This window comes from Nuphar pumila, chromosome 7 (assembly GCF_984573655.1).
Source record: "Nuphar pumila chromosome 7, dmNupPumi1.hap1.1, whole genome shotgun sequence".
Taxonomy (NCBI): domain Eukaryota; kingdom Viridiplantae; phylum Streptophyta; class Magnoliopsida; order Nymphaeales; family Nymphaeaceae; genus Nuphar; species Nuphar pumila.
This window is the reverse complement of record NC_143255.1, coordinates 117,826,456-117,845,558: the sequence shown is the minus strand read 5'-3', so window position 1 is coordinate 117,845,558 and position 19,103 is coordinate 117,826,456. Positions and strand designations below refer to the sequence as shown.

At 37.6% G+C, this 19,103-nt stretch overlaps 1 protein-coding gene across 1 annotated transcript; it reads left to right on the top strand.

The window, feature by feature from the left end:
• Nucleotides 1-12,646: 12,646 nt before the first annotated feature.
• LOC149833130 (BTB/POZ domain-containing protein At1g67900-like) lies at nucleotides 12,647-18,782 on the top strand. Its single transcript, XM_090012727.1, has 5 exons — nucleotides 12,647-12,783; nucleotides 14,365-14,490; nucleotides 14,731-14,800; nucleotides 15,252-16,481; nucleotides 18,162-18,782. Exons 2-5 carry the CDS (start codon nucleotides 14,432-14,434, stop codon nucleotides 18,681-18,683), a joined length of 1,881 nt encoding a protein of 626 aa, XP_089868853.1. The 5' UTR covers nucleotides 12,647-12,783; nucleotides 14,365-14,431; the 3' UTR covers nucleotides 18,684-18,782.
• The last annotated feature ends 321 nt before the right edge of the window (nucleotides 18,783-19,103 follow it).

Here is a 19,103-nt window from a genome sequence, read left to right as displayed (position 1 = left end):
ACCCCACTGGGTTAATTAATTAATTAATTATTATTATTTTTTTACGTGTTTGATATGCTTCTGTTGCAACATATGAGCCATGTGGGGGAGTATGTTTCTGCTGCATGAGCCACTCATGCATCAGACACTGGCTGTCAAAGCACAGAGAACAGACTGTAGTATAAGGGCAGTAAAGGTTAATGTTAGGAAACCATATCATTAAGTAAGTCTCTTAAATGTATATAAATGTGTCATCCAGAGTTCAACCTCTTGTCTTAATAAGACAGGAAATTTATGTCCGATGAGATGGCGTTGCAGTTTGTGGTGTGTGGATGGGGTTTGACGGTTTGTTTTCTTAGAGTGTGTTTGAATCAATGTTATCAGTGTATGTGGGTATCGGCCGATACACATCGTATAGTCAGAAAATCGATACGACTTTACTCCTGAATCAGCTATTTTTAATAATTGCAAAATTACTTAAAATTAATTTATTATTATTTTAATGGTTTTAACACGTGTCAGGTTTTGATTGACACATAATATTTTTTTATCATTTTCTGTCCCACGATTCACTTGAGTATCGGTATAGGTCAATACAGCTGAATCGGCGTCCCAACGATTCAGGGCCGATACCAATACTGACAACATTGGTTTGAACCCTGGCTTTTCCCTATCACTAGAACTGCTCCAATGCTTTTACACCTAGATTTGAGAAGCGACGAAGGTCAGGCCAGAAAACCATGAATTTTAAGAAAATGAGATTCTTAGATCGGCAATTCGAAATCCCCCATACGAGTAAATTTTACTGCCAGATCACTGTGCATGAGGTATTCAAACGCACCCTAAAGCTTTTGAGGAAATAGAAAAACAGGGAAAACCCATCAAACTTTCCCCCTCTTGTAGGAAAAGTGAGGTCATTAAGGCAAAGACCTAAAAAGTTTTTGGGTAAAAGTGAGGATATATTTATGCAAAATATCACCTTTTAGAACATCAGAAAATTAGTTGGTCTATCGTTTTCACACCCACACCCACACCCACACCCACACCCACACACAAAACAGAGAACTGTTATGTTTAAGAGTTTACTGGAATTAGGTGAACAAAAAATAACTCAGGTGGTCATTTAAGCATTCTCATAAAAAAAAGTTGAGCTGTTATGTTAAATATTTGATATATGACCCAATCCTATGACATGTGATCCTATGTCCATTTTAGCCATCCGATCAGTGCATGATCTGATCGGCTAGGATTATATTATTTAAGCATTGAATGCATATTTTAAAATTTGATTGAACCCTATAAGTCTGGATGCATGAATCATGATTAGGTTGGAACTGTCATGCACCATAATTTTAATTTTGTCTTTCATAGACATCCAAGATCCAAATTGATGACTTCATTGTCCATCCAGCAAGCAACAAGCCAAAACCCTACTCCATTTCTAGCTATAAAAAAAGAAGGGTTTTACTCCACCCAACTTGACTCATGCAATTCTTGGAAATTTGCCTAATAAGCCGTCTCAATTAGAATGCCAATATCTTAATGGATCTACTACATATGTTTGCTTGTTGGACCTATGTCCCGGTTAGAGACACTAATCATTTCCTTGATCTAGGATAAAAATATATTTCTCAATTTTTATTATTTTTCTGATGCCATTTTTGGACATAGGCCTAAACTCTAAATATTTTATCCAATCAACCAATTAATTATGCAAATGGCCCTACAGTGCTCACTACTCAAATTCTTGATTAACAACCTTTTGTGGCTATTGTTCCTTAAAATTACAATTGGATATTTAACTATTCATTTTCTTAGATTGACTCTTTTGAACCTAGAAATAGGTTTTTGGGTATGGTATCGGGTCTGGGCCTGGATCTAATCGGGTCCACTATAGGAAAAATCATACCCGGACCCGATACATGAACTAGATCCCTGACCATACCCAGTAAAACCATATTTTAATCATTTTTACATTGAAAATTTGTGGGTCTTAATCAGAACTTGGGTCGGGTCCAGGTCTGGTATAAAATTTCACAAACTATACTCGGGTTCATGTATTAATCGGACCTTCAGGTCTGGACCCGAGTCTTATTATTTATCACTATACCCAGACCAATAGAGTTTGGTTCGGGTCGGGTCCAGGTAAACTTGACCCGTTGACACCCCCTACCTAGAATTGCCCTGCTAAGGCCATTTGCCTAGGTTGACCAAGTCATGCATCACTGCTATTGGTATTTCAGAAGAATGCATACCCAACAAGTGCTGGTTTTCTATATTTGAGGAGGAATTAGAATTTGATAAATAAATTCACAACAAACAAAAAATTAAGAAATTAGACCAAGTAATAAAAATCGAAAATTTACTAAACTAGTAAGAAAAAAGGTACATCTTATGTGCTCCAACTCTAACGAAGAGACATGTTATACTGTTTTGTGTTGAAGATTAACCCCTTATTCATAATTAAGACATTTCTAAATATACCTTTATTTAGTCCTCAGAACATACCAAAATGATAAAGCTAAAACCTCAACCCAAGACTTAAGATATATATATATATATATGAAAACTCTCTCTTACCAAGTAATTACCAAAATCCATTATCTTCTTCTTTTAGAACCATTCTAAACAATCCAATCATCCTTCATTATTCCAACATAAACTTTGTCCAAAATATTTTTCTATTTTCAGAAATATTTTTTTAAGGAAATTACAAACGCGGCCTTTGCTTTTATTGGAAATACCATTATTAACCGCAAGCTAGAAAATATAACAAACATGATCAATTAATTGTTTACTTGACACTTTTTCCATTTGTCACCTGAAAATGTAGGCGTCTGGTTTTTTAGAAAACAACTGTCATGGTGCTTAATTTTTCTAGCCTACAACTTACATGCTGCCTGATTTTTTCAGGAGGCAACTTCGACACCAAGGCGTCTAAATTTTCAGGTGACAAAAGGGTGAAATCGTCAATAAAAAAATCAAGTGATCATGGTTGACATATTTTGAGTAATGAATTGGCCATGTTTATTTAATCTTTCTCAAAAGAAGCAATGGTGCCAAAAGTGACTACCATCTGCATCATTGGCGTTTTTTTTTTTTTTGTATGAAAACTGTGATAAAATCCCTGTTAAATTTGGTGATTTTCAAAAGAGGGCATTTTTTTAGGCAGCACTGCTGTCACCTCTGACAGTCACTCATCTCTACATTTCTCAAGATATGTGAATACTTTTTTGAAATTATTAGTAAATCAATGGATCATAAAAAGCATCGATAATGATATCTGTGGTGAGTGCGCAAGAGGATAGCGACAGGAAACGTGCTGCATTCTAAGAACTTGAATACTTGACTCAGGCCTTGCTAAGCAAGGTCGCATTCTAGTAAAAACACAAGAGTACATTGAGTAATCCAACCATGCAGAGGCATGATCCAGTGTTTGGGGTCGAACACTTTATAAGCGTTCACTATTTTTTAACAGTGAAGTGAAGGCAGGAGAGCCCAAGAGCCCGGTTGGGCTGAACATTGAATCTACTGCGAACTATCCAGGTTGACGAATCGACATTGCCGTGGTACATTTCAGGCATGTTTGCGTCGGTCACAGGTGGGAATGAAGAATCACAACTGAGAAAATAGACGCTGTGCTTGTTGGTCACAAGGTCGTAACAAAACTTTCACAAGATTCAAGGCAAAAACAATCACAAATAGCAATCACAATCAGAAGTAACTTTCTCATGTTTCGCTAACCTTGTTAAAGTTTTTCACAAGATTCAAGGCAAAAACAATCACAATCAGAAGTAGTAACTTTCTCATGTTTGGCTAACCTTGTTAAAGTGTTGTGATTGTGATTTACAATCACATGGCCTTGAGAAAATCCAAGAATGACAGGGCATTGCAAACATGCCCTTGACTTAATTTTCCATTTTGAAACACCCCGTCCTCTATATTCATTTTTCGTGTGGTGCCAATTTGTTAGGTGGTATAGTAGACAGCTTGGCATGACATGCATTCATGTAAAATAATTTGACACCGAACAAACATGTAGGAAGTACGGTCCCCATTATTTAGCCAAGAAGGTCGCTTATTCAAACCTAATACATACCAACCATGGGTCCATCCGCGTGGGGGTGAAAGCAAGGAGGTGAGACTTGAAGGGGGCATGGATGTGGACCATTCCCTCGGGTAGGTGACGATGTTTTCCGTACTGTACATAAAAAATAACACTTTTATTTACTAAAAGAAAAAGCTTGACCATACCACTGGGGGCTCGGCTTTATCTGTGGGTGTAGGGGTGTCAACGGGTCGGGTTTACCTGGACCCGACCCGCACCAAACCATATAGGGTCCGGGTATGGTGATAAATTATAAGACCCAATTAAGACCCGGGTCCAGACCCAAAGGTCCAATTAATACATGAACCTGGGTATAGTTTGTGAAATTTTGTACCCGACCCAAGCTTCGATTAAGACACAATTTTCAATGTAAAAATGATAAAAAATATGGTTTTATTAGGTATGGTCCGGGTCAGGTTCATGTAGTTCTTATTGGGTCCAGGTATGTTTTTCTTATAGTGGATCTGATTATACCAGGTCCGGACCCGATACCATACACAAAAACTGGGTCCAAGTCTGGTTCCATGTGGGTCCGAACCAAAGCTGACCCATCGACACCCCTACGTGGGAGCAGTTAGTGCACATCACCTTGTACTCGATCGATGCCTTAAGTTCAAATCTCAATGGTATGGTTGTATCAGTTTTTGGGGTTTGCTTAACCTCAGCTTGTCTATAAAAAAAAAATTTAAAAACAGCCTAACTTTTGAAATATTATAAAAACATGCCTAACTTTTGAAATATCTTTTTGAGAATTGCTTTGTTAACTAGGAATGCATTTTCAATATGTCAAAAGTTAGGCGTATGTTTGTAAATATGCAAAAAATCAGGTATTATTTTGGTAAATCTTTCAAAAAAGAAGAAGAAGAAGAAGAGAAAAGCTTAACCATAGTGAGAAAAAAGTTTAAAACAACATCCCCTGAGAAATGAATTTCTTTTTGAATCAACAAAATATACACAAAAATAAAAAATTAGAAACAGGAATGTTAAAAATAAATGGCATATGAATAAAGTAACTCATTTATTTTTTCTTGAGATATAGCCAATATAAAAAAGGTAAATCTTTGTGATAAAATTTTGATGTTTTCATTAAAAAGTCAACATCACAATCTTTTGAAAATATCAAATATTTTGGCCATTTAAAAGGGCAAGCGAGATATCTCTTTTTTCGGGTGACATTTTCAAAATGTCCCCATTATTTGTAATTATGGACTTAACTAATTTGCATGTAAATAAAATGAAATGGCAATCGTCTCCCTATATTTTTCATAAAATTGCCGATAATAAAGAGGATGTCGAGCTTGTACCAACTAATTAAAGCATGCAGGCCTCAGGATGGAACCAGATGTATTCATCCCTATCTCCGTATCCTAATCTCACACAAATACATAAGATAAGCATACAAGAACCGATAATTTCAAGTGATAAGCCTCCAGTTGGACTGTGATGATTAAAACACCAATCTTTACTAAATAAAGCATTTATATCACATCCACCGGGTCAGATTTGATGTAAACAGCCTGCAACTATTACAGCGGGTATACCATATGGGTATGCAGATAAGGATGAGGCGACTGTGTTATTTGTAAGTTGTAACATACATAACATCGAGTGTGATGCCTATATGGAAGTACCACAGTGCAACACAATAAGCTTTTACTTTAGGCTCGACATGAAACAAAGAGCAGAAGACAACCTGGTGGGTGACTTTCTTTTCTGTCTTATATTAGAGAGAGAGAGAGAGAGAGAGAGAGAGAGAGAGAGAGAGTTAAGATGGTGCATCAGTTGTCATAGTCGACCACCTAAGCATTACATTTTGACAAGATGGTAACATAAGAATGCAAAACAAGATCTAAACACTTATAATACAGATCCACTGTAAGTGCAGATCCTTTTTGGAATCCATTGAGTCATGACAAACCAAAAGAACCTGTGGTTTCAATCCAAGCAGCCCAATTCCTGGCAAAATTAGGTCCACCACTTATATTTTTCAGTAAGAAAATTTATTTGTTAAATTATTTAATACAAATTTCAGATGTGAAAAGCATGTTTAGTGGGGGAACATTTTATTTTAAGCATGCCAAGATCTAAAGGAACTAACATGTATATTTTGAAGATATCGTGTGTGTTTCTTTGCTTTGAGTGAGTGGGCAATACCTTTTTTCCGAATCACGCTTATGAGTTAAGGCAAAGGGCCAACAAGTAGGGCGCCCCCTATGTACGGTACACATGGAGCATGAAGTTTGGCTGCATGTTTGGTGCAATGTCACAATCTCCGTTATAGGGATTTTATTGGCTAGTGGAAATCTTACAATAAATTGAAAAAGCTTGTTTTTATTGCGAAAAATATGTTGAAAACCATACTAAACCTTATGGATGTACGGTGGACTGGTGGAGTACCTACTCTCGCATATTAGAAATCATATATATTAAACCTTATGGATGTATAGGAATTTTGGATCATGTTTTTTGGACATAAAATTAAGATTTTTTAAGTCATGAAATTTTGATACATTGTGAGCCATTAATTTTTAAAGGTCTAAAAAAACATACATGTAGTGTATAATCACATGATCCAAAACTTGTTTTCTACTAAACAATGCTTATAGATCATATCTATAGGGTCTGATCAATAAAAAAGACTAAAAAGTTTGAAAATCTAAAGCTTTTATCAGGTGGGAGTAGGTATACCGAGAGCACCTTATCATTACCAATATATATATATATATATATATATATATATATATATATATATATATATATATATATATAAAATCTAAAAATAAAAAATGTATACACATAAGAAAAAGTATAAAGTTTTAAGAAACTTAAAAAGTGTTAATATCACATTTATTTTAAATGCAAGTGATACTTTGAAAATATTATACCTTTTGAAACTCACTATATTTTTCAAAATATCAGCTATATTTGTCATTTGGTGAAAGGGTATTACCGCTAGCACCCTCCATTGCTGATGTGGATCGCCGAGCAACATTTTCAGATATAAATTTTTCATGATTTGATGAATTAATTGGGATATCATCCATCATTGTCTTATGGCAATTGTTTGAGATTAAGTCTCACATTTGTTTTTCCTCAGTTGAAACATGAACATGCATGACTTTTGAACAAAATATAAAACATGAAATAAGGGTGAGCTTTTACTTGTGGATCACATCATAATGTGAGTTATATTCAATTCCCACAGTACAGTTCCCTTGAAAACCATGCACCAAACTTAACTAGAGAGTGGGACCCATAGACATGGGCATTCAAGGGAGGCGTGCGGTGGCATGGGAATTTAACCTGACCAAATGAATTGGATTGGTCATATTGAATATGGCTTTGGATCTTGCCTTGTCTTGTTTCAGATTTCCTAACTTTTTTTCTTATTTTTATTCAGTTCATTTTTCTTTTTGTTTTAAGGGTTTTTTGAGTGGTTACGCATGCTAAAAGAGTGGGGCCACAAGCTGTTGTGACTCTGGTGGGCCCACCTTGAATTATGGAGGGTCCCCAAGGGTTTTTGTAGCGTTGTGGGTGTAGGGTGACACCACAAGGTGCGGGGCTGGAGCAAATGGAGGGCAGAGAACGAAGGGGTGGTGACGAAGGGCTGTCGGTTGGCACCCACTTTGGGCGGCAAAGGGAGGGACCCCCCACAGTGTGGTGGATGGCTATCCCTCACAAAGGTCATTGGACACGCCAATACCATCCCTACCGGACTGATTGATCTGCCCCACATCAGCGTGCACTCTTGACTCCTCTCTTGATACCCCATACTACTTGCTATCAAATGCCCCTACTATATATGTGACAAGTATGCCAAGAATGCTACACTTATTGGATAGTTTACTGTTGGGTGAAGTGGATCAAACCAAACAGCTAGCATTAGTCTGAATTCTTACCGGGCTGTTACTAGCCCTAGCTATCCAAATGCATCAGATGAATCATTAAGATATGTCAAGTATATGATCGGAGCACCTACACCTACCTAATAAAAGCTTTAGATTTTCGAATTTCATGAACTTTTTTTTGTTGCTGAGACCGTAAAGATATGATCTATAAGCACTATTTAGTAGAAAACATGTTTTGGATCATGTGATTATAGCATACATGTAGTTTTTTTAAGATCTTTAAAAATCAATAGCTCACAATGAATAAAAAAATCATGATTTAAAAAGTCCTATTTTTATGTTTGAAAAACATGATCCAAAGCTTGATTCCTATCAAATAAACTATGTTAAGTACATCAATAAAGTCTGATTGAGAAGACACAATCTGCAACTATGATTTCTATTATGTGGGAGTAGGTGCTCTCGGAGCATCATAGCATTATATATATTTATATATATATATATATATATATAGGTGTAGCTACTAACCACTTTTTTAGTTAACTGCCATGCTAACTGGACTTTCAAAAAGGTTTTCCATGTTTTCCTTGAATCTGACCATACAAATGCATTCTATATGCTTGAGTTTATAGGAATCTTGGATCATCTGATTCGGATACAAAGGTACATTTTTATATGGTTTAAAAAATTGAGTGTCTAAGATTTTTTTAAATATTCAAGGCTTAAAAAATCATGTTTTTTCATCAAATAAACATGATCTAATTTTCATTTCTAGTAAATTGACCATGCCGAACACAACTGTAAGGTCAGATTTAAGTAATACATGGGGAAAATCTTTCGAAAGCCTATTAGCATGACGGTTAGTTAGAAAAGTGATTATCCGCTACCACCTTCTCATATATATTATATGTAGGTTTAATACTTGATGCCATTGAAGACACCAAATTATATAGAACTATTGAGCTGAAAATGATAGGTTTAATTTTTTTTTTTTGTAAATTAAATCTTATAGATGTGATGTACAATGTTTGTTTTGTGGGAAATGAGTTTTTAATTATATGATTGTGACAGATAAATAGTTTTTTTAAAGGATTCAAAAATTAATGGTCCACTGAAATTTCATGACTCAAAAAGTCATATTTTTTAATTGAAATAACACGATCCAGGTTTGATCCTTAGCGCACAAACCTTCCTGAATACATCAATGTGGTCAGATTGAGTAGATAAAGCTTGAATTAATGATTTCAACCTGGATAGTTCCATATAATTTGGTTCCTTCAATAGCATTATATATATAATTTATGATATGGATGAAAACCTTTAACTGGTGGGCTCCATAAGGGCTTGGGTGTTGGTGACCCCAGCTAGGGTTTACCCCTGCCCGAGTCAGGCCCATTAAGTGACTTAGTTTTCGATGTGGGTTTCTCATCATAAAATAAAAAATCAAACAAGATAATGGATATTTTTTCAAATTTATCATCTTACTATCACTATAAAAATAGTGAATATATATTATGCAAAATACATACAATGTACGAATACACAGAAGAGAAATATATAAATTTCTATAAATTTAAAGAAGTTAATTGAATGAATTGGCGTGTTTTTAGTGAGGTAGTAATTCAATATAGATGAAAAGATTGAGTTCCATTAATACCCGTCAGGCCCTACAATATCACCAATTCAAAGAATAAAAAAGTGAATTTATATCATTAATTCAATGCCTTACCTTGTTCAGCTAAAAACAAAAAAGACACACCTAGGGCAATTCTTAGCAGTTTCATTTATAATTGCTTATGTACTAAAAACCTCGCTTAGGATAGAATAATAATTTAAAAAATTGAATCTTTTTATCTTAAAGTTTTATGCAGCATGAGCTGAATGCATCTGAATATGAAAAGTATCTCATTTCACACTAAAAAAAAACCTCATTTATTACACGTTTTTTACCAAGTTATATATAATACGGAGTCAAATGAGATGGTTGGATGGTCACATTGTCATAACCGAGGGGCTCGGTTCGAAACCCACGAGCTTATCCACAGTTTGACTGAAAAAGGATGCACGATGCATTTGCCGGTCCATAAGGCTTTTTCATTTATTAAAGATTTTTTCAATAATTCAAACATTTAAGGCTTGTTAGGACCAACCCTCTCCCTCTCTCTGTCTATAGGGTTCTTCTATGGTGGTTGCATACCAGATAACTCTTGATTTACATAGATTTATGGTCCAAATGCAAAATCTAACATATGGATCATGTTTAGCATGTTCTATTTATTATTTTCATGTGTTAAAGTTGATCGAAATATAGATGTTTTATATCATTTCAAGATTACTCTTACTTCATGAATTGTGAGCCACTGATTTTCTCTGTCTCAACAGTAGGATCTTATGATGTATTATACATGATAAAACTTTCTAAAATAGTAAATCAAACATGCTAAACATATGTGTATTGTTAGAGTACCATACGATGGTTAGATCTATATTACAAGCAAGAGTTTGTATACCTTATGGTATCATGGTAGAGAACCACCTTATATATATATATATATATGTGATGGAAACATGCTAAATGAGTTTTTTGAGTACTTTTGTTTTATTTTTAAATTTCAAGGTTCAAAAAAATACCAGTCCAAAATCTTTGTAAATTTTTGAGGCCTCAAATATCATTCTTTTTACAGAAAACACATGATCAGAGTGTCAATTTCTAATAAATCGACCATGCCAAATATATCCATGGGTCAAAATCACAAAAATAGCATAGAAAAATGTCCCCAAAAAACCATTTAACAGGTTTCATTTAGCATATCTCCTTTAGCACACACACACACACACACACACACACACACACACACACACAAGTTAACAGGTTTCATTGAAAGTGTTGCGATATTTTGGCCGCTTAAAATAGTGACTAAAATATCGCAAACATATATCTCATCTGATGATTCCAACACAAGAACCTTGCTTGCTTGTCTTTTATGTTTATCGCAAACTTTAAGTGCTCCAACCGAGATAAAGCAACAGACCCTCCATGCACCAAGGGGTAGAGGTGGCAGACTGGCCTGAACTGGCACGGCCCTACACGCGGTTCGCTGGTTCAGGTTCATTAACGGGTCGGTTCATAAATCAGACTAGTTGAGAAGGGCCAATTCATTGAAGCGGATCACGGGTTGAACAGAACCGAACTGGTAGAATTGAAAAAAAATCAGAAAATTAAAAAAATAAAAATGAACAACCATGATTTTAGGTGGAACACCCTGAAGAAAAACAACCACGAGACCAAAGTCTAAAATTTCACTATGAAAAAAAATTAAAAGTAGATTATACATTGAAATTAGAAAGAAAAAATCTAAAACTATAAATATTATCACTAAAAATAAAATTAAGACTATTTGTCTTCTTCTTGAGATAGATACGGTTCATTGAATGGGTTGAGGTGGGTTTGCAGATTGATTCGGTACGGTTCATGGGTTAAACGGGTCCGAATCACAGCGGGTTTTTAAGTAGGAAGGTGAAACCCGCACAGCCCAATACACGATTCACGGGTTGAGCACGAACTGTTACTGTAGCTCTTGAGCCATGCAGGTCCGGGATTCAACCTGCCGGTTTCAGTCCGGTTAATACGTCAAACCGGCTCATTAGCCACCTCTATCTATCTAAGGAGCTCCGAGTGGTTGGTAAAAGCTGTCAGTTCACTGTCTCCTTGTAGTGGGACGTTGTAGGTTCAAAACCAAACCCAATGGTACGTTGAATAATAACCGGTGGGGTCGGACTAAACCCAACTTGCTTTAAAAAAAAAAACAGCCTCCATGCGCTAACGGTATTGGATTTCTGCTTGACACAAGACCCTGTGACTACAACGGTGGTTCATCTAATCTGTCCCTGCAAACAATGGTTGCCAATTTACCGTTTTCTTTTTTGTTTGTTACACACACCATCAAGGGACCCTTGAGTTCTTTTTGCTTATTGGAGGGTACACCAAGCTTTGATCTTGGAGAAAAGACGTGTCCGACGTTCTCATGAGTTTTGAACTCATAATGTTCAGGTCAACGTGGTGACATCTACAAGTTGCACTAACCAGAGGAACGAAGTCCTTTCTATATCTTAGTAATTTCTTTTTGATGATTAAGTGGTAGTGAGCATGATCGATAAGGTGCTGACCCCTTCGTCCCAGGTTCGACACTCAGCGATTGTGTCCGCATGTCTTTCAGCTATCTTACTATTCACAATTGTTTGGTTCTTGATACGTGGGTACCGTTTACTATCTTACTATTTACAATTGTTGGGTGTTGACGTATGGGAGAAGCTGGAAGAAAGCAAGGGCAATCTTGAGGGGAATCCAATATAAAATGACCCGTGATGAGTGGTAGAACACCATGATGGCGATGCCCTCCTTTTTCCCTTCTCTCCTTTATGGCACCACCAGTCCCACTTGCTCCTGTTTTAAACATTACATTAACGCAGTGACTCTTTTCTCCTAAGCTGATAAGCTCCTTTACTAGTTTCACACACACACACGGAGTAAGATTCACTTGGCATTTAAAATAGAGTTGACTAGAAGTAATCTCCAAGAAAAGATTTGTTCAGAAGATTGAGAGAAGTGATGATGGTGGGCAGGGACTAGTGAGAGAAAAGGCTGGTGCACACTCCCAACTATACCTCAGCAGTCATTCTTTTGGCACCAACTTCATTTTGGGTGGAGTCGTGGGTCTATGTGCTTGTTTTTATGTCTGAATCTGGAACCATTGGAGCGTGGTAGTCTCTCTCTCTCTCTCTCTCCTTGTGACTGGTGCTGCTAGCAAAGTATATCAAGAAATGCATGGAAGATACGGTTTTTCTCAGGTAAATTTAACTCCCCTAGTTTGTTCTTCCAGTATTGATTTTTCTCTTTTTTGTTTTATGAAATTCAATGGCCGCTAAAGTTTTAACGGCCTTCTGCCGATTATACAAACATAACCATGAACATGTGAAATCTCTCTCTCTCTCTCTCTCTCTCTCTCTCTCTCTCTCTCTCTCTCTGTGACTGGTGCCGCTAGCAAAGTATCCCAAGAAATGAGTGGAAGATACGGTTTTTCTCAGGTAAATTTAACTACCCTAGTTTGTTCTTCCAGTATTAATATTTCTCTTTTTTGTTTTTTGAAATTCAATGGCCGCTAAGGTTTGAACAGCTACTGCCGATAATACAAACATAACCATGGGCATGTGATATATATATATATATATATATATATATATATATATATATATATATATATATATATATATATATATATATACATATATATGAGCTAATGACACCATCTTCATGAAATTTAACCGTCTCAATTCACAAGCAATCTAATCAGAATCTAATAAAAATACTCGGGATTTTCTTTTATGACAAAGAAAAATCCTCACCGAGAACCAGGTCACGGGCGTTGAGCTCTCTGCAAGGTAAAACTCTAGGTTGGGACACGACCACCCAGCTTTACCTGCCCCAACCATGGTAAAGCAACAGCAACCCTCATGCGCCAGCAGGATTTGATCCTGGAGTTTCAGCTTGACACAGGACCCCCCACTGACCATACTCGGGAAAATATTCAAACACACATACATATATGGGGAAAAATTTTCTCTCTGGGAGAGAAGATAGAAAAAGAACTTTTTAATTAGGCTAGTGGTTATTATTTATCATTTGGTTTCATTGGGCATGTGTGGTTGATTAGAACAAGTGGGTCCTTAAGATCTGAGAGATTCTTTCAGAAAAAAAAGATCAGTGTAGAGAGAGAAAGGCCTGTTCACGCATTAAGGCGTTGTCTTGAGTTCTGGCTTTCACGTGCGTGTGGTTCTACACGCTTGTAAGGTTTTGCCCAGATAAACATTGCTTGTTAGCTAACAAAGCGTTCATCATTTAACACTCTAGTTGTGCCAAAGTAGAAAGCCGTCAATGTAATGATGAGAAAGAAAATAATTATGTTTTGTTTTCCCTTTTTTTATTTATTTTTATTTTTTCGGGACAACGAAAAGATGGAGAAAGAAAAAAAGATTTTCTTGCCGCTGCCACGGTCGGTCCGGCATCGTTGGTGGTGGGCCTCGGATTCCTCTCATGTGTGAGGCGCACGCGTGGAACGTCGTTTGATAGTCGAACGTGTAAAAAACTTTCTTTTTTCCGGGGTGTGGTGGCATGTTTATGAATGAAAGGAATGATTTCTTACTGTGTTATGCTGCCACCACTGATCTCACTTTTTTATTCCATCTTCCACCTTTGCTCTCCCATTTTCTTTTCATTAATATATTTCTCTGGTACATGCTGTCTCTCTGCTAACTACCAACAAATTGAATTGTCGTAATTGCTTTAATTGAGTTGATTCGGCTCTCTCTCTCTCTCTCTCTCTAGTCTATACATACTGATAGAATTGTCAATCTTGATACTTCAAAATACAGGAATTGGGTATATGAGTCTCAGTTACACTGAACAAGCTGATGTTGGTTTGAGAGATAATACTCGGAAATGAAGTTTATGAAATTGGGCACCAGACCAGACACTTTCTTTTCAGCCGAGGCTGTCAGGTTAGTGTAGTATTTCTTCTTTTATGATGCCTTTTCCTGCGGAACTTTTTTCTTTTTTTTTCTATTTTTGTTTCTGTTTCTCTTGTGGGGCTTCATTATTCAAATGGCTAAAGATCATCTTTTTGAAGAATTGATTCGATTTTTTTTTGTCTTTCGTTTTGCACAAAACATGTGGATGTTCTTCATTGGTTTTGATTGTAATGAGCTTTCTTCTGATTGAATAAGCGTCTTATGGTGTAGGTCTGTGTCCTCTGAAGTTTGTAGTGACCTCATCATCCAAATCGACAACACTAGATACCTGTTGCATAAGGTACCTAATCTCGGATTTCAGTTAATTTATTTGTTTGATTCTTGATCTGATTTGGGGTTGGGCTGTTTATGCAAATCAAGAGCAAGATGTGACTTGGGCTCATTCGGATCTGTCTAGTGATTGTTTATCGACATTGCTTTGCTTGATTATCGTTTTTCTTGCTTCCCTCTAGTTAATTGATTTGCTTTCGAGCCAATTCTTCTTCTTTTGTAGTTATTCGTGTTTTAATACCGAATCTGCAAGTATCAGGAAGAACCTTCTTGTAGCTTGCATCAGTTACCCTTTTGATTTCATCAGTCAGTACATAAAGGTGTTTTGTACCACAAAGTTTTATTCTTGAGAAACATGTGTCTTTCTGCTTGAATGCAAGCAGCAAGAGTAGAAAAGTGATGGAAATGAGTTTTAGACACGAGGACATGTGACCAATCTTTCTGTTCACTCTGTTATGCAGTTCCCTCTTCTATCTAGATGTGGTCGCTTACAGTTTCTCTTTTCTGAATCCAATGAAACCGGTGATCCGATCAAGCTACCCGATTTCCCTGGGGGCACTGAAGCATTTGAATTGTGTGCTAAGTTCTGCTACGGCATTACAATCACACTCAGTGCGCACAACATTGTAGCAGCTCGATGTGCAGCAGAGTTTCTGCAGATGACAGAGGAGATAGAAAACGGCAATTTGATTTATAAACTGGATGTGTTCTTAAGTTCCTGTGTTCTTAAAGGGTGGAAAGACACACTCATTGCCTTGCAGAGCACCAAAGCTTTTCCCCAATTGTCAGAAGAACTCAGGATCACAAGCCGATGCATCGACTCTATCGCTTCCTGTGTGCTGATGCACCCTTCAAAATTGAACTGGGCATACAGTTACTCTGTTAGGGGCAGCAGAGATGAGTCCCAAAGCAATGGGAACCGAAGCACTCCAAGGGGGTGGTGGGGAGAGGACATATCAGAGCTCTGCATAGATCATTACTTGAGAGTCATGCTTGCAATTAAATCGGGGTTCAGGGTCCTGCCCAATCTGATAGGTGACGCTCTGCAGCGCTATGCTCTCCGTTGGCTGCCAATCATGTCCAAGGAAAAGCATGTCAAAAATTCTTCCAACACTGAGAATTCAGTATCAGGACATAAGATGATATTGGAGTCTATTGTAAGCCTATTGCCAGCAGAGAGGAACTCTGTTTCTTGCAGTTTCTTACTGAAGTTGCTGAAAGCTGCTAGCATCATTGGTGCTTCCAATTCTACCAAGCTTGAATTGGCAAGGAGGGTAGGAATGCAGTTAGACGAAGCAAGCGCCAACGATCTCTTGATCCCTTCACTTTGTTACTCAGAGGTGACATTGTATGATGTGGAGATTGTGCAGAGGATACTGGAAGAGTTCATGGTGCAGTGGAAGAGCCCACCAACAAGCCCACAGAGGGGGAAGTTTGATTTTGGCTGTGAAAGGAGGAGATCTAGGTCTACCGAAGATTTGGAGCTTCAGATGGAGACGAGCAGGAGGTCTTCTTCCGCAACACACTCTTCAAAGCTTAAGGTGGCCAAAATCATAGATGGATATTTGCAGGAGATTGCTAGAGATCCTAATCTCCCAATTGCAAAAGTAATCAAATTGGCTGAGAAGATTCCGGATTTCGCCCGACCAGACCACGATGATCTCTACCGGGTGATCGATATCTATCTCAAGGTTAGGAAGTCCATATTACCTTCTGTTTTCTTTTTCTTATACCTTCAGTACAAGTTAGTGCTACGCAAGGAAAGTGCAGGAGCAGCTTCCCTGCTGCTCATTTGCAGCAAAGTAGTGATTTATACTTTATACATCTGCATGCATGATTACTCCCATCATTTGAGATGTGGATGCCAATAATTCAGGGAAGCAATTCATGCAACACGATTGCTTTTGGAAAATCAAGAGAATTGATGACTGATTCTCTGTTACAGCACTGACTGTGCATTTCAGAGGAATGGTTCATCTCAAATGTGACATGTCGTATGTAAAAAGATGAAGACTCATATGATCATATACTGCAATCGCCTAAAGAGGGAAGCGAAAACAAAAAACAAAAATGTCTATAAAGTAACCATGTGTATGGGAAATTATAAAAGTCACCACAGCCTACATATCTAAACTGGATGGTTCTCAATAGGGAAGTGGATCTATATGGGGTTACACATGGCTCTGTGATGCTGTTTGCATTCTGCGAGCAGCATTACAGGTTCATACATGAACAGACATATTGTGGGGTCTCGAATGCTATTCGTTGTAAGTTGTAAGGATGGATCACACCTAAATCACCTTGAAAAAGCAAGTCCAAGTACCATGCCCCAAAGGGGTTTGACATAGTGGGATGGGACCTAGGCTGCTAGGCAGGTGGTCAAGGTTCAAATCCCATGGGCGTCACCCCTGCACAAGCTGAAGCGTGGCAAGTCCCTGGGGGCAAGGGGTAAACGCACCGAGTTTTACGCTGCCAGGACAGCAACCGTAAGTACGGCAAGCAAAGCCAGCGTGGCTAGGTCTCTGATCCTGGGGGTGGTTTCTTTGTGTAAATATAAAAAAAAGTCCAAGTACCATGGATCCTACCTGTATTTAGTCCTTCTGGGACATTATTTTTGCACTCTGGATACAAGCAGTTGCTCTAAAAAACTCTCGTTAGGAGTGATTGTTCATATGCCCCTTGGAGGTCATCCAACTTACTTGTGTAAGCATGCGCAACAGACACATAAAAATGTGTCGGTTCTAGCTGCTTAAGTGACTAGCCTGTACTAAACACTTCAAAAAGTCATAGTTGCAGGTGCTTTGCTTAATCTGATCCTGTAGATGCATTTATCGTAGCTTGTTTATTAAAAGCATTCTTTGGAGTGAAGTATTTCAACAAAAGAAAAGAAACTGAATTTTTTTAGCATAAAATTTTGATGCAATATGAGTGAATTTTAGATCTCTTTGGTAACCTCTCTGAATATAACAACATTCTTAGTATTATGAATGTTTTCCACCAAGAGCTACAGAAATGACATGCACAAGGCCTAATTTGCAAATCATCATCTGCAACTATGACTTTTTGAACCAGTTAGGGCTATTAACTTTCTGAACCAGTTAGGACTGGTGTGTGCGCATGTGTGTGGCCTATTTGTCATTTTAATGAGCTAAATCCATCATGACTATTTGGACCCTCTTAGCAATGGTCACTTTAGCGCAATATAGACCTCTTTTCCTAGAAATGAATTCTGCAACTTCTTGGCTATATTATGAAGTGAGATTTAGCTTTCAGTGTGCAAATGTAAGAGTATACTAGTAGATACAAATGTTCATCCTAAAAATGCAGAACTGCTCAAAATGATGAAAAACACTTTTGTCAAATTTCTGCAGGCACATCCAGGTCTCAGCAAGAGTGAGAGAAAGCAACTGTGCAGGTTGCTAGATTGTAAAAAGCTGTCAATGGAAGCCTGCATGCATGCAGCTCAGAATGAGCTGCTACCCTTAAGAGTTGTTGTCCAGGTCCTGTTTTTCGAGCAAGTCAAAGCAGGAATGTCTGGAAATCAAGTAAATGATCTGCCTCCTAACATCAAAGCTTTGCTGTCTTCAACCACTTCCACTCATAGAGCAGACGACAAGAATTCTAAATCACCAGACCTAGGTGAGCCGGCTGACGATGCATGGAGTATCAGCCTAAAATTGCCTAAGTCGAGTCAAACCACTGCATCAGCCACGACAACTCTGAGAATGAGGCTTGCTGAAGCTGAAAAGGACTGTGAGGAGGATGTACTGTGTAACAATGGTGGTAGGAACTCTAAGCTAAAGTCATTCTGCTCTATACCCTCTAGACCCAAGAAGATGCTAAGCAAGATCTGGTCTAGCAACAAGTGTACAAGTCAAAAACAAGAATTATGATATATATCATAATTTTTTGCCCAAGTTTTGCAGATTGCATTTTGTATTTCTAATAAGATCTTTTTTTCTTTCCAATATGATTGAAAAGCAAATTTGCCATAATTGTAAAGCTCTGTGTGTGTGTGTGTGTGTGTGTATGCAGGCCTGTGTACTAACAGTTTGTTGCTGTACTGATGCTGAAAGGTGGTGAGAAGCACCATTTCAACAGGCACCATTAATGAATTGTCTTCACCATAAATAGAAATTGGCGATAGCTAGGGCTGGTAAGAAAGACGGAAAAACTGAATAGGGGCTGTTCGGGCTTGGCTTGTTTAGGATCATATTCCCTGAGCCAGACAAATTGAGCTTGTGCTTGCTCGTGTTAATGAAAAAATTCTTTTCATAGGGTCCGTCACTACGATGCAACCCTTGGACTGTTGT